Genomic DNA, 24,457 nt, shown 5'->3' with positions numbered 1-24,457 from the left:
GGTTGAATGTAAACGGTTGGGATAATAGTGGCGGAAAACTCCCTGGCAAATAAAAGGGTCGACATTTTATGGTCAGGTGTTCTAGATTCGGCGAGCAGGATTTAGAGATTACCTTCACGTCGGTGCACCACTTGCTGTTGACCAGGAATCAAACGCTTCCTGGTAAATGCTACCCACTCTCCCACCGAGCTGCCCCAGAGCATGTATATATGTTTAAGATGGACATAAACTGAAAAGTAAACTATTAAGAAGAACTAGATTTTCTTTTGTGGTTGTTTAAAAAAAAAATGGGATGTTGAAAATGTGATCTGTTACCCTAAAACAGGCCAAGCTGCTGAATATAAATTTCCTATTCAAAGGTGCTTTTGGGCAGATGAGGGGACCCCAGCCTGGCTATCCAGGTTCCTATCCAGGTCAGCAGAATTTTGGGACTCAGCCTGCACCCCCGCCAGGACCACCGCAGAAGCGCCTGGATCCAGACTCCATTCCTAGTCCGGTAAGTGTGCTCTGACCTCATGACCCTATGTCTGCAGTTCAGAGCAGAATGATGCTGAGATAAGTGCAGGCTTCTCTGCCCACCGAGCTGTATTAAGGCCCAGGGTTAGCGCGAGTCCTGTTTTAGTGCTACAGCTGTGGGAGTGTGTTCTGTGTGCATTTGGAGAAAGTACACGAAGTAGCAATCATAAATTAGTGCTCCATCATAAGGCAACATTTTTGGTACATTTGTGTGTTTGGCTCCTATATTCCTGTGGTCCTCGTGTGTGGTATAGAATAGGTAAAGACACTGTTCTTGCACAGGTATCACTGACATAAAGAACTAAATTATTGTTAGAAAGCTTTGCTCATTAACGTACATCTGGGTGCTTCCTGGGTGTCTCATCATTTTTAAGTGCTTACCTAAGCGAATTTTGAGCTCTGTGGTCACAGGTTCGTGCTTGGGCCATGTCTCTGGCCAGCTATAACCAGGATTCCCTTGGTGACACATCACAGTTAGGGTGTGATTAGTTGACCAAGGGCTCCCTTGGCATTAGTGATACAGCGCGCCCTGTAGGGTGAGGGTACATGTGAAAATACAATTGGCACGAAGGTGAGCAGAGTGAAGAGTCTGTCTACTCTTCCTCATCCTCACCTGTGTGCAATCACAGGTTCACAACTAAGAACTAATAAGACAAAATCACACAATTATCTTATTCAGTGGGTACAACAACCACCATTGTCGATTGTAGACTATAAAAAGAGGCTGGTTATTTCAATTCTTAGATTGTTCAGAGCTATTTAAGTGCTTTTAAGTTGTCTTGATAAGCAATCTTAGTCTCGTCATTCTCAGTCCAATAAATTCAAAACTTTGGAATTCAGTAGTGACTTTCATAGTTGAGTGTAATAACTGTGGAAAATCACTACTGTGGAGTGTTATTAAATAGCATTTTATTTTAAAATGGTTCAGATTCTGTCATCATCTGTATCCTTTATCCATGGCTGTCCCTTCCTGTTTATCTTCCTGTGCACCGTAGTTCTGCACTGCCAGTAAGTGGCATCCTGCGTGAGAATGGTGTCATGGTGTTTAGTGTTGTTGAAAATAGAAATTCTAGACTAATGGGGAGCAAGAACCCTTCAGCATAGTTGTGGTCAAGCTCTTCATCTTTTCTTTACAGTAGCTGGCCCTCAAAAGAGGATTGTCCCACATCTCCAACTACATAGGAGATGGAAAATAACAGATACTTCTGGGACCTATCTAGCCAAGTCGTATGTGTGTGTGTGTGTGTGTGTGTGTGTGTGTGTGTTACAATAAGGCTTGTTTTCAATTTTTAAGATTGTATATTTGCAATTGTAAGTGGAGCGAACGTGAAAGTGTTGTTTTCTAGTCCAGTGCCTAATTCTTATTTGCATAGATTGAATATTGATTAAGTATAGGCTGCTGTCTGCTAGTTCGTATTATGAAAATGGTAGTGGTAGAAATAAATTCTAATGTGCGATGGTAAGATAGTTTAAATAATTTCATATTTTAATCTGATCTTTCAACTGTGTGTTTTCTCTAATTGTAAAAATGAAGTGATCCATAAAGGTTAAAATGTTTGATGTAATCCTGTTCTGGATGCGCAAGAGATGTCTTGTGTTCTCTAACATGCCCGCTCTACTGGGACGGTTGTGTTGTAGACCTGTGGTGAGGAGACGCTGCCTCGCGCTGCTCTCACACAGTGCTGTGCTCATGCTTGGATTTCTGCATGCGCCTGGCGTACGTTCTATGGTGTCTGAAGACATGACTAATCGGACTTTTTAGGATGATGGTCGTCTGGGAGAACAGAAGTAACAGCTGTTACTCTTCTGTTTTTTTCTCTTTTTTTTTCTTCTGTCCCCCCTACCCGTCCCCCTTTTTTGTTTTTGGTTTTATTTTTGAATTTGCGGGGGAACTGTTAACCCTGTAAAATTATAAAAGCAAACCACTGAGCTGCCTCCCGTGCAGAAAACGAGGCATAGAATAGACCCAGACGCAATTCCCAGTCCAGTAAGTGCAGTGTGTCTGTCTGCCGTCTTGTCTGTCGCAGTAATGCCCCCCCCCCCCACCCCCTGCCCCGTTGTTTCCTTGACCCTTCAGCCCCCAGTGCCTGCCTCTCAGCATGCTGCCTCCCCTTCCCTAATCCCTCTCCTGGCCCCGGCGGCCTGGGCTACCGGACGCGTCTGTTCCCGTTGGCGAAGGAGGGGCTGTTTCACATCATTTTGGTTGAGCAGCCACAAGGCTGAGGCTCAGGGAGAATGTTAATCCTCACATCTCCTGCCGAGAAAAGGCCTTGATCCAGCTCTTCCAGGTCTTGCACAATGGGAAGGTACTGTGAGCTTTTCCTGTCCCAGGGACGCCATCAGGGTGGATCTTCAGAAGTATGTATGAGGATTTGGGGAGAAATCAGCTGTGCTTATGTTTAACCCACGCCTGGTGTGCCTGGCCTTGTTCAGGTGGCATGGGATGAACAACCGTTAAGCTACTGCCATAATTGCATTGAGTAATATCTGAAGACTGCTGCTTTCTAACAGTAGTACCTTTAATAATGGTTACACCCATAGAAGTAATTGGCAGTTCATATTCACGTTGGTGCATTTGGCAACGGACTTTTACTTCTCATCCTTCCATTCATCCTGTGGAAGGAACACACTAAGTTGAGCAGCAGCACTAAGGGAAAGTGTACTCCATAAATGTTGTATGAAAACCAATTTCAATTAAGTAAACTAAATAACTGCAGGAAAGCATTTTAAATGGCATTTTCTTAGGAGCGGGTTAGTGACTTAAGTTAGTTTGTCATACAGGCCTTGTGAATACGTTCAGCCACCACCACTGGGCAGGAAAAGCTGATTGTACCTTTCAGTGCTTGTAACTGTGAGATTAGATTCCATAGAGAGCCCTGGTATAGGATTATCAGAGATTGACGTGTTTGTGCTCAGATTGAGTGGATTGAGCTCTATGATCCAGGCATTGCAGGTTTGAGCCTTGGCCAGGTCACTAGTAGACTGACTGGGGTTCCACAGGCCGAGCTGCACAATTGGCACAAAGGACAAACACGGTGATCCCTGAGACCTCCACTGAACTTGCAGCCTTACGGTGCTACTGCTGATGGATGTGCCTTTCTTCCAATCGGTGTGGGACTGTGATATGTTAAAAGATGATTGGCTCGAAGGTGGGCGGGGTCGGAGGAGTCTGTCTGCATTTCCTCATTCTCCCCTGTGTGAGATTGTAGGGTTCATAGCCGAGAGCTGTTCTGGTGTTTCAAAAAGCCAAGTGGGTATCGCTAAAAAAATTGGTGATTCTAAATAAAAAAATTAGAAAATAAATTTTGGTAAATTTCAATGATGATTGTATTTTCCATTTAACATTAGAATTGTTGCATTGTCATGTCTCATTTTGAGCACTGTAATACTACTGACTAGTAACAGTAGCACATTTAAAATTGTGTAACAGATCTTCTTTTAATAAGTTGATAGAACTGCCTGGTTGAGTAAAGAAACAAATTGAATGCTCTTTAATCATAGTTGCATCAAACTGCTGTTTGACCACAGAGCTGGGTTAAGGGGAAGGATGCTGGTCCCATAGTTTTAAGTACACTAGGAAAGGTAAAAGCATGCATGTGAACAAACCAGGTATACTAGTCGTAGTCGGGAACATGCTCCCTCACTCACTTCAGTAGAGGTTATTGCATTACCAGGATGGGCATGACATTGTTGCTGAGCCTTTTTTCCCCAACAAAGCCAGATCTTTTTAGTTTCTCCTTTGGCTTTAAAGAAAGAGCTTGTGGGTACAGCGTTTCTTCGAGGATGCTGTGCGCATGATGGACCTTGAAGGCCGTGCATAAATTCCTGTGAGCTGAAGCTCTGGCCAGCCCTGAAGGTCTCGTGCTTACAGCTCACAGTACTTTCTGCCATGGCCAAACAGCTCTTCTGCAGGGAAGGGTTTCCTCTTGGGTGCTGTTTGTGAAGGTTTCTAAATGTCTTGCTGTAGCTGCAGTTCTCTGGTCCTACATGACTAAGGATTGTCAGTAGTTCAGGAATCTTAAGATCTTAAATCACTTGAAATCTTAAGATTGAAATTTAGATATGTGCAGCTAACTAAAATTCAGACATTTAATGGATATGTTGTCCTGTTCATCTCATTCCTTAATGTTTCTAAGTAAAGGTTATAATAGATTAAGTGCATCAAAACTGTAATGTAAGCTAATTTCAGCCTGTTACAGATTGCGTATTGAAACCCTTTAAATGTCTCCACACTCATTCGCCCTTGCCATTTCAGATCCAGGTCATTGAAGACGACAAGGCTAACAGGAGCAGTGAGTCGTTTACAACTGGGGTGAAAGGTCAGGCACCTCCACTTGTCACGACCAACTTCCAGGTTAAAGATCAAGGTATGGTTTGCCTGTAATAATCATGAGCTACACTTTTTAAAGCCTTATGCAGTGTGTTGCTCCAGCCTGGGTCCATGCATGGTTCCTTGCACTCCTGTCTGTGTGAAGACATGCAGTGTTCTGATATTTCTTGTGCTTTCCCAGGGAATGCCAGCCCCCGCTATATCCGGTGCACAGCCTACAACATGCCCTGCACTTCAGACATGGCTAAACAGTCTCAGGTGCCTCTGGCTGCAGTCATCAAGCCGCTGGCTACGTTACCAGCTGACGAGGTGAGTGCTACAATGTGAGCACGGACACTCTCTGCTCACTAACTAGTTGAAGGATCTCGTCTCTTTTTCCAGTTTGTTCCAGGCTTCCACTACTTTTGTATAGACAGGTACCTCTTACATAAGAAACATAAGAAATGTTGCAGACGAGAGGAGGCCATTCGGCCAGTCTGGCCAGTTTGATGCCAGGATCTAATCCAGCTCTTTCTTGTAAGAAGCAAGGGAAGTTTGTTCTAAAGTCCCTCAACCTTTTGTGTAAAGAGGTGCCACCTGTTCTGAGTTTTAAAATGCACTTCCACATAGTTTCCGCTTGTATCCTCATAATCTTATCTGTTCAAACCTTAAATGGTTCAGACTTTAGGTTTTTCTGAACCACCAATGTAGTTTATCAGCTTGGGCTTATTGGACAGTTCCATTGAAGGTTTTGAATACTTTAATTTGAATCCAATCGTAAAATTGTCATTGTTTTGTCATACGTGACTCGACTCTTGTGCTTTTTAACCCCTTGTTCTGTACGGAAAAAGGTCCTGGCCCAGAGACGTGCTGCTCACTTCTCTCTCTCTCTGACGAGACGGAAGCAGACCCAGTATCTGTTGATACTGTTATTAGAGACAGTCATGGGCTTCTAGCTATCATTAACAAGCAGTGTATTACTCCACTACTCACAGCTTGTCATACAAAATAGAAAAATAATACATAGGAGCTGCGCCATCTCTCTGAATCAGTTTTTTTGGGGGGGGTAATAGGGGTGTCAGTAAAGTGTTATTTTCTGCTTTCTCTTTGACAGTGGTATTGTTTGTTGTTAATTTGGGAACATGAAGACATCAGCTGTTGTAACAAGCACAATAGCTGGACTGGTGGCTAATTTTACAGACCTAATTCTTGTCCTGATTGTGTTGTGTCCTTCATGACAGCTGTCCCTCCCCAGGCAGAATTACGGGCTCTTGTGCCCCCATGACCTTGGAGCACCCCACTGGCTCTCTGGTTCCTCTTAATGCTAGTCTCATGGCTTCTTGCTTGCATAACATTATAGGAAGTAGTGCCAAATAAAAATCATGTATTGAGTCTTACAGTAAGTCTCACCTGGAGTAAACAATTCACAATATCACAAAGTTCAAAGTAATATAAGAGCCAAACCATAGATTCTATTCCTTTAATGACTTGGTCCCTCTGTTTTTCTCTCTCTTCTTTTTGGCCTCACTTCAGTCCCCACCCCTGCGCTCTTTCGGCCATGTCTGTGTTACTAATGATAGCTGCTCACTTATCCCCCCTGTGCTGCAGCTGTTGGAGCAGATCAGCTGAGAAAGGCGATCTCTTGCCTGGGGAGGTGCTTTCTGCAGTGCTTGCCAGTAGCACTCCCTGGAGAATTGTTTGTGAATTGCACTCATGGAAGAGCGCAATACATACTTGTTTCTAGGTTTTACAGTCATCTCCAAAATTATTGGCACATTTAATGAAGATGTCAAAAAAGGCTGTATAAAAAATGCAGGCAGTGAGCTATATGTTATGGTCAAAATTATATATTATATTGAGTATTGCCTTTTCCATATTCTAAATCAATGTTTTTTTGTTAACACTTTGATACTTGTATTTCTCAGAAAGATAGGTTCCACCCTTTTTTGTTTCTGTTGATGTAAAATTTTGCTTGAAGACATTTCTGGAAATCTTCAGCACGCTTTTGAAGTGTTTTGGGCATTGTACTTCTTCACTGGTTTCATGGGACATTCAATTACATCGTGAACTTTCATTTGTAAATACCTTTTAACTGTTACCACAAGAGTCTCTGTAGACAAAACACATGTAGTCAATTTGTTGAAAAATGTGAAATATTTTTGATGTTTCTAAAAGTTTTCGGTTTTCATATTCTAACTAATGCGGATGCCGCCCACATAGAAGGAATTCATTAATGTCCCATATTGCTTTCCCCAACACAATCTGTGGATTGGAAGAAATGAGACTTTCCACAAACTGTTTCTGTTTCCTGTATTGCTGATAACTGAAATTCTTCCTTTCACTTTTAAGAGAGAATTTCTCCTTTCATCTGTTTTTTATACACTTCTGCAGTTCAGTGCTGCTGGGTAGCTGGATTCTATCCCAGAAAGAACCGGGCGCAAGGCAGGGTAAAACCCTGGCCACAGGGCGGACAACGCGCTCACACAAGGGCCAATTTTCATCCTTTTAAGCCAGTAAACCTACCAGCATGTTTGCTGTGAGAGGAAACCAGGTTCATTAAAGTTTTAAAAAAGGGCGACAGCATGAATAAGGTGAATAAAGCTGCATAACGTTTTCAGGTTCCTCCATATGTCGTCGAGCATGGCGAAGGCGGGCCCATCCGCTGTAACCGGTGTAAAGCCTACATGTGTCCCTACATGCAGTTCATCGAGGGCGGCCGGCGCTTCCAGTGCGGCTTCTGCAGCTGTGTGACAGAGGGTGAGTGTCCTAGGCGTCAGGCTGATGCAGCCGACAAGCCACACTCATCCCGAAAGTGACCTTGTTCCCCTCTTCCCTCCCAGTGCCTCCCCAGTATTTCCAGCACCTGGACCACACTGGGAAGCGGGTGGACTGCTACGACAGGCCAGAGCTGTCCATGGGCACCTATGAGTTCTTGGCCACAGTAGACTACTGTAAGGTGAGAACCAGCTCAGCCTTTTCAGTGTCAGCCTTCGGGAGGAAGACTTTGCAGGGGCAGTTGGGATAAAAATATAAAATCTTTGATGGGACAGAAGCAATCTGCACTGCTGTCAGACCCACAGACCCGTCTCTGTTCCCAGTGGGGCACCGTGAAGAACTTTTTGTGTTTAGTCATCTGCCCTTTTAACTCTGACCTAAGATGAGGTGCCCCTAGGTTTTGTTCTCTTAATGACAAATTTGCCCCTATCTCAAAGAGGAAGGGATGAAATGAACTAATTAAAAACATATTTACAAGTTATATATTTATATAACTACTTACAGCAGTTATAGAAGTCATTGCCAGAAAGCCAAGACTTAAGGCAGTTTGCAATTCCTGGTTGGGTGGGTATACAAAACAAAAAAGGCATGTAGTGACTAACCTGATGGTGCTGTTTTTAGTTGCATAGTACTACCCTCATAGCATATGGGCAGGAGTGGGGTTGTGCCTGCAGGTTTGGTCAGAAGGACCTCTGCAAATACTGAAATAATCAAATAATCGAATTCCTTCCAGAACAACAAGGTCCCAAAGCCCCCTGCCTTCATCTTCCTGATTGACGTCTCGTACAACGCTGTGAAGAGTGGCCTGGTCAGCCTCGTCTGTGAGGAGCTGAAGACCCTGTTGGACTACCTGCCCAGGTACAGCCTAGATCAAGTGTAGAACACAGTGTGCTGGATTATAGAAGTGTAATATATATATAAACTAGGGCTAATGTTTTTCTAAGACGGATAATTTGTGAATGGCATGAATGGTTTTGATACAGAGTGGATGTTTTCGGTGTTCTGTTCTGTTTGAAAATATGCTGCTCTTTTCTGGTGATCTAGGTGTAGATCAAGGGTAGGTCTGGAACACAAAGGATGCCAGAACGTGCTAAAGTCAGAATTTCTTGTCTTGTGCCAGCATTGTACAAAAGGTCTAAAATGCACATATAAGGACATGTGCATTTAAGGACATATCTGTCCATCCATTTTCTGATCTGCTTTATCCAGTACAGGATCACAGTTTAGCTGGAACCTATCCTGGCAAGCAACAGGCGTTGTATATCCTATGCCAGTCCATCACAGGGCACAGACACAAACACACATACTTACACCCGGGCCGGTTTTTACAGAAGCCAATTAACCTGCCAGCATGTCTCTGGACTCTGGGAGATCAGAGCACCCGAAGGAAACTCCATACAAACTCCACACAGATAGTGCCTCAGGAATTGAACCCAGGCCCCCAGCATTGCAAGGCAACAGTGCTAAGCTCTGTTCCCCCTCGATAAGGACGTACTGCATGCCTTGGTTTAAAGAAACCTGTAGAAGGTCTTTAGGAGTACTAGTACTCGTAGTTCACAACTGAAGTCCATTTTGGATAGTCAAAATTGTGAGAAATAAAAACTGAATAAACGTTATTTATAAATCTTAGTTTTGTGGAGTTCCCAAAGTGTAGTGTCAAGGAGACAGAGGCCGAGCTCTGAAGACTGCAAAAGGGGGCATTGAGCATGGGGGACGGGGGCAGTACAGATGTTTAAATTATGCAAGTGTGCCATGGACAGAGCTGAGAACCCCTGATCTAGAGCCAGTGATCTAGACCAGAAACACAAAATGGTGGAAGTACATCATCTATGCTTTTTAAGAAATCTGCTTCACTGTTTCAAAGTTTTATTTAATTGTTATTTTTTGTAGTTGATTTCATATTTAAGAGCTTCAAACCCCAATGTGTAAGCTAAATTCTGTTTCCCTGTCGGGGTACTTACTCCTCCTGACACAGACTGTGTGGCCTGCTGTGCACACACCCCTTCTTGTAGCCTGGCCCTGCCTCCAGCTGGCAGTAACACCAGCAGTCATGTCACCGATTTGCAAAGGGTCCTGGTCCCTGGCTCTTTTCAGTTTCTACATTCTGTTTTGTTTGCCAAAATAGAAAATGGCATTGCACATATGACTTGATACATTATACTTGTAGATCCATTCTGATGCCCATGCTATTTGTAAGTATGCATCTTGTTTATACAATAAAGGACCTGTCTTGTAACATTTGTATCCATAGTGTTCATGGACTATGTATACCATTGTGATTTTCATGAATGGCCCTCAAACTAAGCTCACCATGTAATGTTCAAAAGCCTTTGATAGAATCACAATAATTTCAGCAAGATTTCATTAATAGGCAAGGATGTTACCTTGTATACTCTTATCAGAGTTTTACAAACCAGGTGTAATTAAAATAGTTTAGGAGAAGGGTAGTTCATCTTTGCTGTGACTTTAAGTTAATTTTTGTTTGGTCTATATGGACAATGTATTGACCCCAAATACCTTTCAATTAATGGCGCGATCGACTCTTTTGTGTGCAGAGAGAATCCAGAAGAGGACTCCCACATCAGAGTGGGCTTTGTCACCTACAACAAGGTGCTGCACTTCTACAATGTGAAGAGCTCACTGGCTCAGCCCCAGATGATGGTGGTGTCTGATGTGAGCGACATGTTCGTCCCCCTGCTAGATGGCTTCCTGGTTAATGTCAGTGAGTCCAGGACAGTAATAAACAGGTAAGACACTGTGCCACACCAGCACTGTCATTGTTACTTCAGCAGAGACTCCTGCGATTCCTTTCTTTAGCTCTTGACTACTCTAGGGTAACTTAAAGCATGATTTTCCATTCTTTACCTTACTGTGTTAGGAAACTAAGCTTGTAATTAACTTACATATTTCTTCATTTAAACTCTTCTAATTATTTTTGAAGCCCATACAAAGTTTCAAGTGTGAAATTCCTTGTGTTGGTTAATCTCAAGCCTCAACTGCTTTAGAAATGAAAACAACTTTTAATTAAACAAATTCCCAGCGAAGTAATGGAACACGGTCCAGAAGAGAATTTCCCTGAACAGGGAATATCTTGCCCCAGTGTGTCTGTACCTGTGTTTTTCCTTAGTAACTTGAGTGTTTGCCCTGACACCTCTCTGCTATTACTGTGTTCTGTGTTGCAGTTTGCTGGACCAGATTCCTGAAATGTTTGCTGACACACGGGAAACGGAGACTGTGTTTGGACCAGTGATCCAGGCCGGTTTAGAGGCACTGAAGGTGGAGATCTCTATCTTTCTTTATTGATCTATTGCAAAGTTACAGATGGGTCAGCAGAAGCTGGCATTTGTTTTTGCACCAGTACTTCCCTAAAATTGCTACAACAGCCTCTATCTTCAAAAAAGCTCTGCCAGATGCAGATGTTGCTTACAGACCCTGGAACTGTTCCTTCCTTAAATCTGTAAAGTAGCCGCTAGACCTGTAATACTCCCTGGCAGTGGTTGACATTGGCATACATGCCTGTCATGTTGTGCCATGAGTGCCCTGAGTTCATGCCACACTCAGTGTGGATCAGTGTATGACATGGATTAGCACAGGAAGCCTGGACTGTATCTTACCAGGATGTGCCAAGCCAAACATCCCTGTTGGATGATTACAGGGTTGTAACAACAGGTGGTCCACATCTGTTCCATATATTTCCATATACAGCTTGTTTTACCATGCAGACAATTCCTAGCCTTCTTAAAAATGAGACCGTCGCTGTTGTCTGTGTGAAAGAGGCAGATCTCATGTTCTCTTGAGTGAGAGTGAATGGTTTGTGTCTGACTGCAGCAGGCATGCCAGTGGATTGAGATGTTTTTCTGATGTTTTGCAGGCAGCAGACTGTGCTGGGAAGCTCTTTATTTTTCATTCCTCTCTCCCCATTGGTGAGGCTCCTGGAAAACTGAAGAACAGGGAGGACAAAAAGCTTATTGGCACGGACAAAGAGAAGGTACCTGCTGTCGTGCCCCACAGCACAAGCTCAACACTTCTCCACTCTTTATTATTTAAAAATAACAGGTTTCTCTGAGGAGCTCCTCTCTTAAGGAAAGCACTCTAAAACCATTTTTTACTCTTCATCCGGATTCCACAATACATTAAACAGTGTAGACACAGCTCTTGCAGTTTCAGGTGCTCTTTCTTGTTAGAAGATTTAAAAGGAAGCACAATTTTCAAACCCATGAGGCCAGTGACCTCATTCTGAAGTCACATTCTTAAAAGAGAATTAACGTTTCATTGCGGGATGTGTCAAAAACATGCTCATAAATGTGGAAGCAAGTCTTCAGATAACATAGAATAAGGATAAGGAAATACTGCACTTTCCAAATCCAATGTACTCCAGTGCAGGATACAGCTGCTACCAGTTCTGTGATGTGAATGTCATAAATAAATCGGTTAATTAAACAGCTGTCTGTTCCAAAGATGGAAGGAATTGGGAGTGACGGTATTGGACTTAAGAAACATGCTGACACGGTGTACCACATGTGAGCTCTTTTTTGTGGGTTGCTATTGGGAGGTTCTGTACTAGCGTGGCTGCTGTCTTTTCCCAGACCCTGTTCCAGCCCCAGACCAGTTTTTACGGTAACCTAGCGAAGGATTGTGTGGCGCAGGGCTGCTGCGTGGATCTCTTTCTCTTCCCGAACCAATATGTGGACGTTGCCACCCTTGGCGTGGTGCCCTTCCAGACTGGTGGCTCCATCTACAAGTACACCTACTTCCAGGTATGCAGGCATCTAGCCCGCTGCGCCTCCTGATGCCACGCAGGGGATCAAGCAAGCAGCTCGCCCAGGCTGTTGTGCTCCATTTCCCCTTCCCCGCGAATTTCCGAAACCCCCCAGCACCCAGGATCGTAACACTGCGCTCTTGCCCGCTCCGTCTAGGTGCCATCAGATGGGGAGCGCTTCCTGAATGACCTTCGCAGAGACGTCCAGAAGCAAGTCGGGTTTGACGCTGTCATGAGAGTCCGGACAAGCACAGGTGAGTCGTTTCGGGGTGGGGAGAGAGACGCATAGTTAGGCATTGTAAAGAGAGCAACAGAAAACTCCAAACAAGAGACCGCCATAGCACGACATGAAAAATGAAAAATGAGATTGGCACTGTGCCGGACACAAAGCTGAAATAATAGATCATCCTTGATCCAAAGGAACAAGTAATAGGTTTATTCCATGCTGAAAAAAAGAAGAAAGAAAACACACCTGAACTACTACATCCTTGGTCCAATGCTGTTGTTGATCTTTACATGAAATGCCATGATCCAGAAACTACATTTCCCACAATACATTAGGCTTCCAAGGCCTTTGCTAAACGCTGAGAAATGTTGAAATCTCAGGTGAAAGTTTCACAATGATTAGATTTATACTAGATATTTGGTGCTCTGAAGAATTGCATATTGAAAGTGATTGCTCATTTCATAGTTTCTTCTTATAGTGCTTACAAATCATACCATAGTGATTTTATAATGTCTAGTTTCAGCAGGTAATCATTCAAACTTTATTATTAAAAAGGTTGTTTTTCAATTTTGTATACAGATGAGACTACATTATTCTGTTCACGACAGTGAAAAATTTGTCACTGAAAGGTTGTCCATGGGCAGTTCACGAGTGCCAAGGCACTGCTGCATGAAACAAAGCCTTTTTTGCATCTTTTTGTGCTTTTTTGTGCCAGCTGGTGATTTTACATGGTTTCCACAGAATTCTGAAAATTTTGGGGAGGAATTTTGATTTTTTTGTATTTAGATTGTGGGGCACTGCTGGGTTTTGAAATCTTAAACATGGGTGTGGCTGTACACCCTACATACCCTCGTTTTCACTACCTGCTCATGTCCAGCATTCCCTTTTTTGGACGACTGTGCGAAGAGGTGACTGCTTTTTTAGCTGGTTCAATCCCTGAAAATGAAGCAGCGCTAAGACTGGTATTCCGATAGCAAGGAATACCCTCCACAGTTTGAGGAACAGGACTCTAGGGGGCAGTACTCGTCAGTACAAAGACATGAGGCAGAGCAAGCACTGTTAGCTCGATCAGTGATAAACGGTGAACTAAGTGAAGCTTTAAACTGAGAACTGTAATGCCCTTTTTATGAGCTGAGGCATCAGTTGTAACTGATGGTATCATGGTTTGAGTTATTATTAATACTTTGTACTGTAGTATTTTGTTTAAGGAAGTGTATGCTTTTTAGTTATCTAAATTGTTGCATATCTTCTTTTCACATATCCAGAATTACCTCTGTCCTCAGCTGGGCACATAAGCACTGTTGCGTGCAGCAGTGTGAGCTGTGGTGCCCTTTTTTAACCCTGTAGCCGCCTCTTATTTACAGGACTTGGCTTATAACAATACCTTAACTGATGAAATTTGAGGTGTTGTGAAATTTAGGAAACAATGCTGCTGGGTGAGGCTGTGTTTACTGTAATGCAGCATTGAAAGGAAGACAGTGCATCTGACTCCTATCTCTTTGGGTTTTGCTCCTGGGCCACACTGTACTGCAGTTTTTTTTGTGCCTCTTCAGTCGAGAGTGACAGTTAAACCTGTGTTTCAGGGATCCGCGCCACAGACTTCTTTGGGGCGTTCTACATGAGCAACACCACGGACGTGGAGCTGGCCGGGCTGGACTGCGACAAGACCGTGACTGTGGAGTTCAAGCACGACGACAAGCTGAGCGAGGAGACCGGGGCCCTGATGCAGGTGAGGGCCGGCCCTGGCCTCAGCCGTCAGCGAAACCTGAATCTGGTCTTGTGTGCATTAGAACAACTGTCTGCAGGCCAGGCCTTTTCCGTACGATATATGTGGAATCTGTCATCTTGTTATGAGAAGTCTAAAATCCCATATATGATATGTAATAACTAAGGCTAATCAGGAAAGCCAACTCAGATTATACAGTCTATACATTCAAACAAGAATGCCAAGGCATCCTTTATGAAAAGGTTTACCTTGATGGATTGCAAAATCAAGCCCTTTCTCTGCAGTCGTTTCTGTGTGTATTTCATGCCGTACTTGAATGAATAGCCTTGCTTCTGTCCAGAAATGTGTTGACATCATCCTTGAGGCACCACACAGAGAGCCGAGGAGCTCAAAGACACTGGGATTGCAGAGGTCAGGGAAACCGCTCGTTGACTCTGCTGTGGTGTGCAGTCAGCGGTGGATACTGGAGGCTGATAGCTGTGAAGTATATCCAAGTGATCAAGCTGTGCAGTGCTTGGATCTTGAGCCACACCTCTCCTTTGCAGTGTGCAGTGCTATATACCAGCTGCAGCGGGAAGAGGCGGCTCAGGGTGCACAACCTCGCTGTCAACTGCTGCACCCAGCTGGCCGACTTGTACCGGAACTGTGAGACCGACGCCCTCATCAACTGCTTCGCCAAGCATGGTACGTCCAGTGCGCTTCATTTGTGCAGCTTCAGAATATAGGACGGCAGAGTGTTTTATATTTTCCACTTTTTAAATAATTTCACATTTATCATTACACTGTATTTTCTAAGTTAAGCTTTTGCATTTTCTCAGCAAATATATAATATACCTGTAGCAGAAACTATATAACTGGGAGCTAGTAGGAGAAACTAAGTAATGCCATATTAGGCAGTTGTCAGTAGGCACTGTCTGATTCCCATTTAGGTAAACTGATATAACATTTACACTGACTGACTGGGTTACACAGTAGATTGAAATATGAATGGGAATTTTTTGCATTTAAATTTACAATCCTATGTGTACAGCCTACCGCAGTGTCCTGAGCAACCCCACCAAGAACGTGAGAGAGAGCCTAATCAACCAGTGTGCGCAGATCCTGGCCTGCTACCGCAAGAACTGCGCCAGCCCCTCGTCTGCAGGACAGGTATGGTACTGTTACAGGAGTGGCTGCTTGCAACAGCTACTTTGTCTAGTAGGAAAAGGTAATCTAACCCCAACCCTGGTCCTGGAGAGACACAGTCCAGCAGGTTTTATAGATTAGGGGTTCCCAACCCTGGTGTTGGAAGGACACACATCTGCTGATTTGTGTTTTAACTATGTTCTCTGTTATACAGTACAACTGTTCTTTAATGTACTAGTAAGATTAACCTTAACTGTTTAACTGCTTTCAATTCTCAAACTGTTTTGGGGTTGCCTGTTAACTTGCATGTCAAGAACAGGATTGGGAACCCCTGTGTTAGTGTCTTAACGTAGCCTCCTCAGCAGGGTAGCACTGTTTGTGAGAAACAGGCCAGCTGTAGTTCAAATGCTAAGTCTGAGGTCAGTTGGTTACTTTGTTGCCATCTCTCTGTAGAAGAATGGACAGAAGAATATTTTCACATGTCCTGGGGAAATCACTATAATTTCTGAATTTCAAGGTAGAAATTGCTTTCTGAAGTGAGCCAAGTCTAACCGCTGTAGCAACCAGCGTGACATGACTGGGGCTTCAGCTCTCAGAATTTCATTCACAATTTGGAAAACATTGGGCTCTGAAACTAAGGATTTTAACTAAAAAATGTGAATTCTGTTTCAGAGGCAGGTTTGAGTTTTGTGTTTTCAGTGAAGATGCTTGGAAATCTGTACACTAGATTCATAGGTGTTTCTTTGTCTGGTGCTTCAGTGCCCAGGATGCTTGTCATGATAAATAACCGCTGGGTACTGTTCCCCTGTCTCTGTTACCTATTGCCTTTCTGGTAGCGGATTTCAGATGTGCTCTGCGCTGCGCTGCGCTGTGAGAGTCTATCCTCACTGTGTGCTTGCTTCCCTGTGTAGCTGATCCTGCCTGAGTGCATGAAGCTGCTCCCAGTCTACCTGAACTGTGTGCTGAAGAGTGACGTCCTGCAGCCCGGGGCTGATGTCTCCCTTGATGACCGGGCCTACCTGCGCCAGCTCATCTCTTCCATGGACGTGGCAGACAGCCATGTGTTCTTCTACCCACGGCTGCTGCCTCTGGTAAGTTGCCTCGCACTCTGTGGTTAGGACGCTCTCAGCGGCTCTGGACAGTGAAACGCAGTGCTCAACGGTGTTGTCATGTAAGGCCTCATCCTCCTCTCTGCAGCAGAAGCTGGATGTGGAAAGCGATGCACTGCCAGTGGCCGTGCGGGACTCCGAGGAGCGGCTGTCCAAGGGCGGGGTGTACCTGCTGGAGAACGGGCTGAACCTCTTTCTGTGGGTGGGGGCCAACGTGCAGCAGGAGCTTCTCCAGAACATCTTCGGCACACCTGCCTTTGGACAGATAGACCCCACCATGGTGAGCCTGAATCACACCTGTGGCTTGACTGACCGGGGACTCCCTGTGACTGGGCAGTAGTAATGTTCCTCTTTGGTGCACTCCGTGGTGGCTGGGGAAGAAATACACCTGTACGTTATTACATACACAGCATCTGCAAGATATGGAAATAGTATTACCAATCGCATCTTTAAAGAAATACATTCAATATATCTTAGTGATGTGGAAGAAGAAACAAAAATAAAATTGTACCCAGCAGTTAAAGTTGCTTGTATTAGAATAGTGATCTTCGTTCACTTGTGAATTTTGTAAAAACACAAAGTCGCACTTAATCTTTCTGCAGACAAACCTGCCTGTGCTGGATAACCCTTACTCCAGGAAGCTGCGAGGCATGATCGACACCTTCAGAGCCCAGCGGCCGCGGTACATGAAGGTGAGCACAGCGTTTCTCCCGTGCATACACATGCACGAGTGTACATGCACAAGTGTGCGATATTCTCCCCATCCTTCCATCCTTTTACAATTGACGTTGAGTTCCTCTAAGTCTCCTAGCATTTGTATTTCATTCATAGCAAAGAGAAAGTTTCTGAAAGAGAAGAACTCAAAAGTGCACTTAGATTGCAAAAGTGGCAGTTGTCAGGGGGATTTTGTATTGAAACAAATTCTATTCTTTCTACTTTGTCATTGTATTCAGTTTTGTTACATTCAGCTTGTGAAATGTTTAAATAAATGAGGTTTCAGTGTTGAATCAATTTGTAGCCTGGCCCTCAACACAAACAATTGCATGCAGTAAGATATCAGTACTGGCACTCTCAGTCAGATAATTTACTAGAGAATAAGCGTCAGTGACAAATATTAATTAACAATCTTTATCACACTTAATTAATTAGGGAATTTAAGAAGCAGGAGGAGAGAAGAGTAGGTGATGATTGAAAATGGCTTCTAATTACAAGCAAACAAGACAGAAGTGTGGAGCAGCTCTTACAGCTGTGAACATCTGTGTGTCAATCTAGACAGACACAAAGGTACTTGGTTTGCAGTGGGCTGGTATGTGGACCGGATGCCTACGTGTCCCTGTGCAGGTCCTGGTTGTAGCTATGCAAGTCATCAAAACTGCAAGGTTAACAGCCTTTTCCTTTATAACACAGCTGATGGTGATCAAACAGGAGGACAAGCTGGAGCTGATCTTCAGGCACTTCCTGGTGGAGGACAAGAGTAGCAACGGTGGGGCGTCCTACGTGGACTTCCTGTGCCACATGCACAAGGAGATTCGCCAGCTGCTGAGCTAGGAGAAGGGTCACGCCCCCTGCCTCCTCCAATCACAGACTCGCTTCTTTTAATTGACAGAAGAAACAAGTGGAAACCAACCTCTCCAACCAAATTGTCTCTTTCCCTTCTTCTCCCTTCTTCTGCATCTAATCCTACAAGTTAAAAAAGAGGCTGATAAGTTGCACTGTCAAATCGCTTACCCCTACAGGGTTAAGCTTCATTTCTTAATTAATCCAACCATTCTGATGTGTGGGACTGCCTGTGTCGTGTCTGATCAGTCACATGTGACAGGGACTGACGCTGATTGTAGAGTGTTCTGTTTGAAGACACTAGCACTGAATGATTTCTTGGTGGGAAACACTGGTTCTGCGATTGCGACGCTACATTTTGTAAGAGGCAAATCTACGCTCGACGGAAAAAAATGGGAAAGTTACGATCTTGCAGAAAGAAAAAAAAAAAACTACATAAAATAAAATTCTGGTTTTCATCCGGAGATTTATTTTTCTATTCTGCCTCTGGCTTTCTCTGCAACGGCCTTTCTCATCCCATCATGGTTATTAACTTCCTGTATCTTTAGAGCGTGTCATTTTCATTCCTCTGGGAGTTTTTATTTTCTTTTAAATTTTGGGACAAAAGAGTGCTGCCATCTCACTGATGGCTTTCTCTCAGTGTAAAAGGACTGTTAATCATCACTTTCCAGGGATGTTTAAAATGGGGATGATAAGAGAGTGCGAGTGGCCAGTCAGTTATGTGCCTGAGGCTTAGGGTAGCCCAGCGTCTGGATTCTGTCAGGGCCCATGAGTCAGTGTGCAGGGTGGCCCTCTCTGGGTAGTCGGGCTATCGGATATCTCAGTGACTAATTTAATTCTCAATGATCACAGCACTGGTTGTGTGAGATCCTTGCAGTGAAAAAGATTTAAAGATCTTGATAGATGACTTCTCCAGCTTTGTAGGATCTGTTTGTCATTTTCACACTTGAGAATGACAACAGGGTTATGACAGCAGCTATTCCAGGCCCTGGAAGAGACTGAATTAGTGCTCATTCTTTGGTGTTTGCAAGTATCCCTTCACTGAACAGAAGGAAGCCCCCACTTTTTCAGCTTTATTACAGTTGACTGCATTGTTTGGGTTTACAGATTAGAAATAAAGCGGATGAGAACATTCTGCTAAATGTACATTATTGTTTTGAGTTGCCGTAAAGTGGTCACGCTGTTTATTCCTGTGAAAATTCCTGTGTTCCTCCATGCCAGGCACACTGCTGTGCTTCTGAACTCTTCCTCTGCTTTCTGGTAAAGTGAATACTGTTTGTCATTGAAAATCAAGCGTCTCTCCTGTATATCAGTACAGTGAAGTAAACAAATGCCCCTATATGCGTAGTGAAGAGAAGTGGTACAGTATGTATCGCTGTCTAGACTCGGCCCCCCTGCTGTCCCGGGAAGAGATGGTGAGGTTAGGGAACCCTGTGCAATAATGCACAACACACAGCGTTCCATCCTTCTAGTCAAACAGAGTACCTTGCCCCCCTACTCTTGTGCCGGAAGATCAGCCTGTTTTCCTACAGCAAAGGAGCTAACCAGCAGAAATTTGGTGACTGATCCTGGTGAATTTCTGTACAGAAACTGAGGGTTCAGGGACTTGGAGACCGATTCTGCTGCAGTATTATGTAGTGATCGCTCCCTTTTGTGCAGCTGCCCATGCTGTTGCAGCTGGAATGTGCTTTTTAAACATGAATGACTACTTGCAGATTAAACGTGTGGTTTTTGCACTGCAAGTGAACTAACTTTGGACAGTTAAGAGTAGATTTGCACATCTATGTCATTGGTAGCGTTTACCACACAAACCATCAAGACCTCTTCAAACTGAAGCCACTTTTTTTCTCTGTTAAACGAGTTAGTCTGTATGCTATAAGAAACCATCTTGTAAAAGAATATTTGGTTTGAAGATTAAGAACATCTGTAGGGCTCTCTGTATTGATTACTTCAGATGTGTTAAGTTAATATTGTGGTTTTAAAATGGTGTTGAGAAAAATCGCAGGCTAATCTCAACAAGCATTCCTTCTGAAATCTGCATGCTTCAAACAGTGAGAATGAGAAAACTCACCCCAAGATTTTCTCCCTGGTCTTCTTGTTTACTTGTGACATTGATACATTTCAGATAAGCAGTTGTCAAATCCTTCAGCCATGTCCCCATACTGAGGAATCAAGTGCAAGCCAGACCTGTAACAGCCAAAATCCCCCAACTTCTTTTTGCTTTGTGCTGAAATAAAGTATTACTTTTCAAAGCAAGTAATTTTGGAGGAATTTTATGGCTATTAGGGATTTGTTTCACAATGTGCACAAGTACCCTAATTAAAATTGTAGGACTGCCCTAGTAGAAAAAGAGAATTGGGAATTGGGATTGGTTGATTTCCAGAGTGAGTTTTGTTTCTCATCTATAAGCTGTGAAGATTTTCCAAAGACATGTCTGATGAGAATGAGTTTATTACATCACTGAGACTGCACTGGGATTAGAGACATAATGTCCCCCAGGGTAGACAGAGTAAAGGACATAAACCAATAGAGTCAGGCCATGCCCAGCGCAGTGTTGATTTGCACTTGAATAATTTCCTTTTATTTAATTCAAAGAGATCCATTGCCTGTGTTTACCTCTGATTTGGGGAAATAAAGTAGACATACGCTCTTATAAAACCTGACTTAATGGTTCTTTCTAAGCCAAAAACATAATACAACCTTTCAAGTGTGACTGGGAAAGAACTGCACACAAATTGTCATTTGTCTGATTCAGTAAATGCTTTCAATTTGTTTCCCCTTTCAGATATCACACAACTCTGCCTGCATTAAATTTAAACTGATCCTTACCTTAGACTCCCTGCGAACATTACTGCTAGGTACATGGCATGGCTTTTATTAACAGCCGTCACGTAGAGTTTAAACGTCTATCGTCAAACAGGACTAACACATATCTGGAGGTCAGAGTGTTACTGGGAACTTAAGTGTGTAACAGGCTCTTGTGCTGTGGAATGGTACATTGTAAAGGCTTGGTTTACGTGCCACGATGTAAATATGTTGCCTGGGTGCTTAGCTTCAGGTAAACTGTTGCAGGAAGAATGTGGAAGCAGCAGATACTTGTCAGTACCTTTCTCGCTTCCATTCCAGAATAGCACATACCAGAGGCTGTCGGTACCTTTTGTTCCGGGGATAATGCTTTAATGCTGGTTGAGTCTGCTTTCCAGGTTGTTATTAAGAGGATGTTTTCTGCACAGAATTTCGCCACTGGGCTTGTTTAATTTGTGGAGTTAAGTTAGGCTGAATTTCTAAGTCTCTTGTTGGGTCCCCACTCTTCAGGCTGTTTTCAGCATGTCCTGCTATGCAAGACAAACACTAGGCTGACTGGCCTGGTGTGTCAGACCCTGCCTGCTGCTGCCTCCTCCGCTCTGATTGGGGATGGTCAGATCTGCAGACGGGGAATCGCTGTGCGTCACTCGCCATTCTCCTGAGAAAGCAGTGGCGTTGAAGGAATGGAGGCAGGTGTTGGCTCACACACACTCTGTGCCTTCTCCCCACAAGCGTCTGCAGGGGGCAATGGTTTTGCAGCAGGAAGCAGCTGAAGGAACTCTGGTCTGGCGCCCGGCATGACTTCACGCCTGCAGGGTTATTCAGTGCCTCTCTTAAAAGTGAAGAAGTGCACTGACAGGCCCCCTGCTGCCTGATCTTGGGCTGTTTCTTCTGCACCTTTCCAACTCCCCCACCATTGCAGTTCACATCTGGACAGGGCTGTGTGGTTTGCCTTCATTGCAATCGTTTTCCCCACCTATTTTGTGGAAACAAACCTTGTCACTGAGCAGGACATCAAGAGCACTGTAAGTCCCAATGGAGCACCAGATCTAAAATGTGTTTAAACTGATGCATCCAAACCGGGAAAGAGCGGAGCAAAGTAGTTTATGAATATATATACCCAGTAGTTTTATTTCTGTATAAGCTGAATGGTTTATACCATTATGGGCTAAATCTCCCTGATTATGGAAATGACCGATTTTAAAGAAAAATGTGATAAATATTAAAATTAACCCTGTCTCCCTCCTCATTTTTTTAAACCTGTTTTTTTTCTTTCTTGGTTGTGTAACTTTTTAATATGCAAAATAAAATCATATTGTTTATCCTTTATGCCTTGTGAACAATGCATCAGTGCCATGGCCTGTGTGGATCTTGCCAGGTTGCATTATGGGTAGTGCGGGGGCTCGCGCATGCCCCACTGTGACTTCCTGAGCATGAGCTTGCAGTGTTGTCAGAGACAAAGACAGATCCTCCAGCGGGCATCCCTGTTCCCTCCAGGCCCCCTGCTGGTGAGCAAAGTTGATTAATAATAGTGGAATAGTGTAATTTCAAATTAGAGAAGGAGGAAAAATGTTCTTGGACAGTTCAGCTTTGGAGAAAAATACCAACCCTGTGTGTTAAGAGGAGTGCTGGTCTTGACACTCACTGTGCGTCCGACTGGGGAAGCTCATCGGACAGACGGCGCTGCTGGTGATCTCCACATAGACCAGAGCGGTCGGGCAAGGCAGCCTGTCCCCTGCTCAGCACTGACCTTCTTCCTTGTAGGTGCGGTTCCTGGAATAAGCAGAAGCTTCTATGAAATCACCGAGAGCTCACCTTGCAGCAACCCTGCCCTATTAATGTCATCGCGTCATCTTTTATCAGCTGAAATAGACATTTCCTGTGTCTTGGTTAGGGACTTGTGTGCTAACTGTGTCATGGTTTTTCAAGCGATCTACCTGGTGATAGTTGCAAAGCTTATACTGTATGTCATGTCTTATCTTTTCCCTTAAACTCAACCTTAGCCCAAGGTTTTCTACTTTTTAAATTTCAATATAACATTTCTGTACTGATATTCTCATTAGACTGGTAAGACTTGGGACATCAAGTCTGACACGATACAGACTCCACAAGGTTTGACATCAATCTGTGTGTATTTTAGCATGTGCCCATTTACATTCCAGTCATTCACCTGTGGGTGACAAGGTGGCATGACGTTTAGCGCTGCTGCCTCCCAACTCTTGCAATGTCCTTGGATTGATTTTGGATAGGGGTATCCTATGTTTGGAGTTTGCATGGTCTGTGTTCATGCGGGATTTCTCAGAGTGCTCGGGTTTCCTCCCATCTTCGAAAGACAAGCTGGCCGAGCGTTAGTCCCCAAGGCACTGTTCTATTTGCATGTAATCCCCGTGACCTCTGAGTACAGCACACTGATCTCCCTCAGCACTCGGCACTGGTAAGAGTACTGAACAGAAAACACACATTCAAGACTTTGTAACACCTTGAATTTGGGAAGCTTTCCGATGCTTTCACTTTCCCGTTCCAGTTCTGTCAATGTGAAAGAGAGTGGTTGGGAAATGAGTCCATCCCTAGGGCCTGTGCTTTCTGTGAGTTGCTGGCCAGCTGTGAATGAAAAAGCTCCATCTCTACCGTGTCTGACAGAGGGCCCTAATACACATCTCCAGCTATGTTTACAGGTGCCTCTACATAGACTGTCAAACTCTCAGTGATCATTTTCTGCTGGGCTCATATTTCTTCGCTCTCCAGTCAAACTCAGTCCGTTAACAACTGTGTTGGGCTATGATCAGCAGACATTTTGTTGACCCACCCAATGATATTTTTTGTGCCTGTGCTGGCAGCATGGACAGCTTGGCCAGGCTGTAGCCCGTCCCATCCCAGTGTTTGGGACCACCTGCAGTAGAGGTTGTGGATGGTTTTTGAGCCTGTGGGACATGCTCTGCACGTTCCACAATTTTTAAGCAGGACAGAGATTTGGCAATCCTTCAGGTCAGACAAGGTGATGCATGCTGGTCTCCTGCTTCTCAAGCTCAATCATGCATTTCCTGCCCCAAAGACAGTCCATTCGTTGGAGGGAGAGGGCCGAATATTTTGGCCAGACAGGGTCATTTAAATTGAATGTGTATTGAACACATCCTTCAAAATCCAGTTGCTTTTCTAAGGCTGGCTGCTGAGCCATGGATAAACAGAGGTAATTGGATACCTTTTAAGTAATCATGCTAAATATGATGTCAGAACAAAATGCGGCTCCATGCAGAGCTGAGCTCTACCCCCAGTCTTTCAAATTCATAAAGGAGTCAAGGATGTTTCTTCCTACTTACATTTCTGTGTTCAGCAATGAAGAATAACTCCAGCAGATGGCAACAAAGTTTTTTCAGAGGTTCAATGATGCTCCTCTTTGGTGTAGCTAGGAGAAAAGCAGTCTCTGGCATTTTCTGTCTTCCCTCTCTGCCACTGATTTCCCTGATCTGTTCTCTTCTTTTGCTTCTCTTTTCTCTTTTCATCCTTTTCCTTTCTGGCCTCTCATTGCCCTGTTGCCCAAGATGTTACTATA

The 24,457-nt window shown here is 44.0% G+C and overlaps 1 protein-coding gene across 6 annotated transcripts in view; it reads left to right on the top strand.

Moving 5' to 3' along the window:
* Positions 1–22,236, top strand: part of sec24c (SEC24 homolog C, COPII coat complex component) — a 34,629-nt gene extending 12,393 nt beyond the window's left edge. For 3 of the 6 annotated variants that reach the window (XM_088636048.1, XM_088636047.1, XM_088636050.1), the window contains 19 exons: positions 360–496; positions 2,435–2,503; positions 4,772–4,883; positions 5,028–5,155; positions 7,444–7,582; positions 7,666–7,781; positions 8,334–8,458; positions 10,156–10,347; positions 10,783–10,876; positions 11,472–11,588; positions 12,187–12,357; positions 12,517–12,613; positions 14,169–14,314; positions 14,857–14,995; positions 15,342–15,460; positions 16,348–16,527; positions 16,634–16,825; positions 17,148–17,237; positions 17,953–22,236. In XM_088636048.1, coding sequence (XP_088492174.1) covers positions 360–496; positions 2,435–2,503; positions 4,772–4,883; positions 5,028–5,155; positions 7,444–7,582; positions 7,666–7,781; positions 8,334–8,458; positions 10,156–10,347; positions 10,783–10,876; positions 11,472–11,588; positions 12,187–12,357; positions 12,517–12,613; positions 14,169–14,314; positions 14,857–14,995; positions 15,342–15,460; positions 16,348–16,527; positions 16,634–16,825; positions 17,148–17,237; positions 17,953–18,093 — 2,504 coding nt within the window. In that variant the 3' untranslated portion in view covers positions 18,094–22,236. The remainder of the gene's footprint in view (positions 1–359; positions 497–2,434; positions 2,504–4,771; positions 4,884–5,027; positions 5,156–7,443; positions 7,583–7,665; positions 7,782–8,333; positions 8,459–10,155; positions 10,348–10,782; positions 10,877–11,471; positions 11,589–12,186; positions 12,358–12,516; positions 12,614–14,168; positions 14,315–14,856; positions 14,996–15,341; positions 15,461–16,347; positions 16,528–16,633; positions 16,826–17,147; positions 17,238–17,952) is intronic. The other 3 variants (XM_088636051.1, XM_088636049.1, XM_088636046.1) reach the window with 2 other exon arrangements.
* The last annotated feature ends 2,221 nt before the right edge of the window (positions 22,237–24,457 follow it).

This window comes from Lepisosteus platostomus, chromosome 6 (assembly GCF_059453375.1).
Source record: "Lepisosteus platostomus isolate fLepPlt1 chromosome 6, fLepPlt1.hap1, whole genome shotgun sequence".
NCBI classification, from domain to species: Eukaryota; Metazoa; Chordata; class Actinopteri; order Semionotiformes; family Lepisosteidae; genus Lepisosteus; species Lepisosteus platostomus.
The sequence above is the reverse complement of the archived record's forward strand: the minus strand, read 5'-3'. Positions and strand labels throughout refer to the sequence as shown.